We start from the raw sequence: 5,000 nt of genomic DNA on the forward strand, positions 1-5,000 counted from the left end.
GGCGAGTCGGGGTGGATGTAGATGCCGCCGTGGCCCCGCCCCTCGCCGTGGCCCCGCCCCTCCGCCCGCCCCGCCGCCACCCACTCCCCGTTAACGAACTTCCACCTGCAGCCGTCAGCCGGCACGAAGTCCAGCAGGAAGGAGTACATGGAGCTGGGGTCCAGCCCCGACACGCTGACCTTCAGCACCGGGAACATGCGCCTGCACACACACACACACACACAGAGACACACACACACAGGCACACACACACACACAGGCACACACACACACACACACACAGGCACAGAGACACACACACACACACACACACAGAGACACACACACACACACACACACACACACACACACACACACACACACACACACACACACACACACACACACACACACACACACACACACACACACACACACACACACACACACACACACACACACACACACACACACACACACACACACACACACACACACACAGGCACGCACACACACACACACACGCACACACACACACACACACAGAGACACACACACACGCACACACACACAGAGACACGCACACACAGACCAAACACACACACACACACACACACACGCACGCACACACAGACCAAACACACACACACGCACACACACGCACACAAGCACACCGTCAGCTCACAGTTTACGATAAAATCTACAATAATCTCTGAGATTACAGTCAGAGACGCACAGGCACACCCTAGGTTTACATTTACGATAAAAACTACGATAATCTCTGAGATTACAGTGCTACATTTACGATAAAAACTACGATAATCTCTGAGATTACAGTGCTACATTTACGATAAAAACTACGATAATCTCTGAGATTACAGTCGTACATTTACAATTAAAATCTACGATAATCTCTGAGATTACAGTGCTACATTTACGATAAAAACTACGATAATCTCTGAGATTACAGTGCTACATTTACGATAAAAACTACGATAATCTCTGAGATTACAGTGCTACATTTACGATAAAAACTACGATAATCTCTGAGATTACAGTGCTACATTTACGATAAAAACTATGATAATCTCTGAGATTACAGTGCTACATTTACGATAAAAACTACGATAATCTCTGAGATTACAGTGCTACATTTACGATAAAAACTACGATAATCTCTGAGATTACAGTGCTACATTTACGATAAAAACTATGATAATCTCTGAGATTACAGTGCTGCATTTACGATAAAAACTATGATAATCTCTGAGATTACAGTGCTACATTTACGATAAAAACTATGATAATCTCTGAGATTACAGTGCTGCATTTACGATAAAAACTATGATAATCTCTGAGATTAAAGTCAGAGACGCACAGGCACACGGTCAGCTCACAGTTTACAATAAAAACGACGATAATCTCAGAGATAAAAGTCGTACATTTACGATAAAAACGTTAATAATCTGTGGGATTAAAAGTAAAGTCGTAGGTTCAGGAGCAGAGACTCTGTAAAAACACTGAAGTGACGTTAAAACATTAACGTCTGTTCATGAAACAGAAGCTCATCTGTGAGGTTTTCACACGTGGAGCTGAAGAAGCACGTGAGTCCAAACCTCCTCAGAGCCGCGCTGAGAGCAGCCCAAGAGGCGCTCTGCAGGTGGGGAGGGAGCGCTTCCTCGCCGCAGGGCGCCACGCTCAACACGCCACAGCTCAAACAACACGCCACAGCGCCGCGGTCAACACGCTCAACACGCCACAGCGCCGCGGTCAACACGCTCAACACGCCACAGCGCCGCGGTCAACACGCTCAACACGCCACAGCGCCGCAGTCAACACGCCTCGGCTCAAACCACACGCTCAACACGCCACAGCGCCGATTAATGGGATCAGGGATCTGGACCCAAACAGACCAAACAGACCACATCATCACAGGAACCAGAACATGTGCTCCACAAAGACGACTCTGGAGAGGACACGTGTCCACGAGGGACGCCACCAGGGACGCCACCAGGGACGCCACCAGGGACGCCTCAGAGACACCAGGGACGCCACCAGGGACGCCTCAGAGACACCAGGGACGCACCAGGGACGCCACCAGGGACGCCTCAGAGACACCAGGGACGCCACCAGGGACGCCTCAGAGACACCAGGGACGCCTCAGAGACACCAGGGACGCCACCAGGGACGCCTCAGAGACACCAGGGACGCCTTAGAGACACCAGGGACGCCTCAGAGACACCAGGGACGCCTCAGAGACACCAGGGACGCCTCAGAGACACCAGGGACGCCTCAGAGACACCAGGGACGCCTCAGAGATACAGCCCGAAAAAGTGACGTGGCCCCCCCCCTCCATCCTGTGGCCCCTCCCCCCTCTCCATCCTGTGGCCCCTCCCCCCTCTCCATCCTGTGGCCCCTCCCCCCTCTCCATCCTGGGGGCCCCCCACTCACAGGAGGACCCTCTGGGGTCGGGGCGCTGCTGCACGGGGGGCAGTGAGGTGAGGGGCCTGGAGGGTCCAGACCCGGGCAGCAGAGGCTCTGGGGACGTGGAGCGTCTCCTCTCTGTGGGGGAAGGAGCCGGAGCTTGTGAGGGAGGTGGAGCTCCCAGTTAGATCTGGGGGGGCTCACCTCCACACACAGTCTGGATCTGGACCCGTGCTCCTGGATAGGGGCTGGACCCTGGTCTTCTCTGGAGGGGCCCAGGGTGTGAGGGGCCCAGGGTGTGAGGGGCCCAGGGTGTGAGGGGCCCAGGGTGTGAGGGGCCCAGGGTGTGAGGGGGCCGGGCGGGTGTGGGGAGACTCTCAAAGCTTCCACTGCTGAAGCTGCAGCGGTGAGCTGTGGCCTCAAGGTCTCAGGTGCCTCAAGGGGCGGGGACCCTGGAGCACCGTGGTGGACCCCGGGGGTCAGGGGTCCCCCTGAAGAAGGAGGCCTTCAGGATCTGGTCTCCCAGAAGACTAAAGACTCTCAGGTGAACTAAAGACTCTCAGGTGAACTAAAGACTCTCAGGTGAACTAAAGACTCTCAGGTGAACTAAAGACTCTCAGGTGGACTAAAGACTCTCAGGTGAACTAAAGACTCTCAGGTGGACTAAAGACTCTCAGGTGAACTAAAGACCCTCAGGTGAACTAAAGACTCTCAGGTGGACTAAAGACTCTCAGGTGAACTAAAGACTCTCAGGTGAACTAAAGACTCTCAGGTGAACTAAAGACTCTCAGGTGGACTAAAGACTCTCAGGTGAACTAAAGACTCTCAGGTGAACTAAAGACTCTCAGGTGGACTAAAGACTCTCAGGTGGACTAAAGACTCTCAGGTGAACTAAAGACTCTCAGGTGAACTAAAGACCCTCAGGTGAACTAAAGACTCTCAGGTGGACTAAAGACTCTCAGGTGGACCCGGTGGACCCAGGTGGACCCAGGCGGTCCCAGGCGGTCCCAGGTGGACCCAGGCGGTCCCAGGCGGACCCAGGTGGTCCCAGGTGGACCCGGGTGGACCCGGGCGGACCCAGGTGGTCCCAGGTGGACCCAGGCGGTCCCAGGCGGACCCAGGTGGTCCCAGGTGGACCCGGGCGGACCCAGGTGGACCCAGGTGGACCCGGGCAGACCCAGGTGGTCCCAGGTGGACCCAGGCGGTCCCAGGCGGACCCAGGTGGTCCCAGGTGGACCCGGGCGGACCCAGGTGGACCCAGGTGGACCCAGGTGGACCCGGGCAGACCCAGGTGGTCCCAGGTGGACCCGGGTGGACCCAGGTGGACCCGGGTGGACCCAGGTGGTCCCAGGTGGACCCAGGTGGACCCAGGCGGACCCGGGCGGTCCCAGTCTCACCGTCCGTTCTTGGTGACGATCATCTCGTTGGTGATGAGCTGGAACTTGGCCCAGAGGTCGGCGTCCTCCAGGACCACCCTGAGCTCCCTCTCCGTGGGGTCGCCCTTCTCTCGCCCCGCCTGCAGCTCGCTCTCCACGGCGCTCAGCAGCCGGGACACGCAGCGCTCCGCCGAGGCCGGGCTGCACGCCGCCGCCGGGGCCACAGGGGCCGCCAGGGCCGCCGGGGTCCGGTCTGCTGCGGGGCCGGAGCCCCCGTCCTCCTGGAGACCCTCCACCTTCATCTGACCACGACACAGAGAGGAAGAATCAACAACAACAACAACAACAACAACAACAACAACAACAACGATTATCATCTGTTTCTTACACCGTCACATTTGTTTATATCAAAAACACAAGAATCATTTTATATATTTATTTCATTATTTAACAGAATTCATATTTTCTATGGCGCCCTTTTATTCATATTTGTTTATTTATTCATAAGTGTTTTTATTTATTTTATGTGCATTTATATATTTTATATATTTATCTATGCATTTATATATTTTATATCTATAATTACATTTATTTATTTATAATTTAAAATGATTTTTATATTTATTGATTTCTCTTTTATTTATTTCTTTAAAGCAGAAATGAGAAAATCTTCATTCATATATTTATTAAATAAATAAATAATTCATAAATCTCAGTTTATATTTATTGATTTTCAGTAAAATTGAAACATTTGAATTAAATAAATAAATAAATGCAGAAAAAACTGAATGTTTATAGTTTTATTATTTATTTGATTCTTGTCGTCGTGGCGCTCGAGTGACTCCGCAGCTGCAGCCGCGCTTATTATTATTATTATTATTATTATTATTATTATTATTATTATTATTATTATTATTATTATAATTATTATTATTATAATTATTATTATTATTATTATTATAATTATTATTATAATTATAATTATTATAATTATTATTATTATTATTATAATTATTATTATTATAATTATTATTATTATTATTATTATAATTATTATAATTATTATAATTATTATAATTATTATTATTATTATAATTATTATTCATTTACAGCGTTTCATCATCCTGATAATTAAATATTATATATATATTATATATTATTCTTTATTTACTTTATTTTAAAACACGTTTTGTTTTTATTTTACAAACATTTGATTCGTGT

General features: G+C 49.4%; 1 protein-coding gene across 1 annotated transcript in view; it reads right to left on the minus strand.

Annotated features, from left to right (window-relative positions):
• tbx19 (T-box transcription factor 19) overlaps window positions 1–4,081 on the minus strand; it is a gene marked incomplete at both ends in the record, with an annotated part of 10,787 nt that extends 6,706 nt beyond the window's left edge. The window contains 2 exons of the mRNA XM_083937951.1: window positions 1–201; window positions 3,801–4,081. The exon at window positions 1–201 is cut by the window's left edge and continues 82 nt beyond it. Coding sequence (XP_083794077.1) covers window positions 1–201; window positions 3,801–4,081 — 482 coding nt within the window. The remainder of the gene's footprint in view (window positions 202–3,800) is intronic.
• Between the last annotated feature and the right edge of the window lie 919 nt (window positions 4,082–5,000).

This window comes from Echiichthys vipera, assembly GCF_963691815.1.
Source record: "Echiichthys vipera genome assembly, chromosome: 23".
In the NCBI taxonomy this organism is placed as follows: domain Eukaryota; kingdom Metazoa; phylum Chordata; class Actinopteri; order Perciformes; family Trachinidae; genus Echiichthys; species Echiichthys vipera.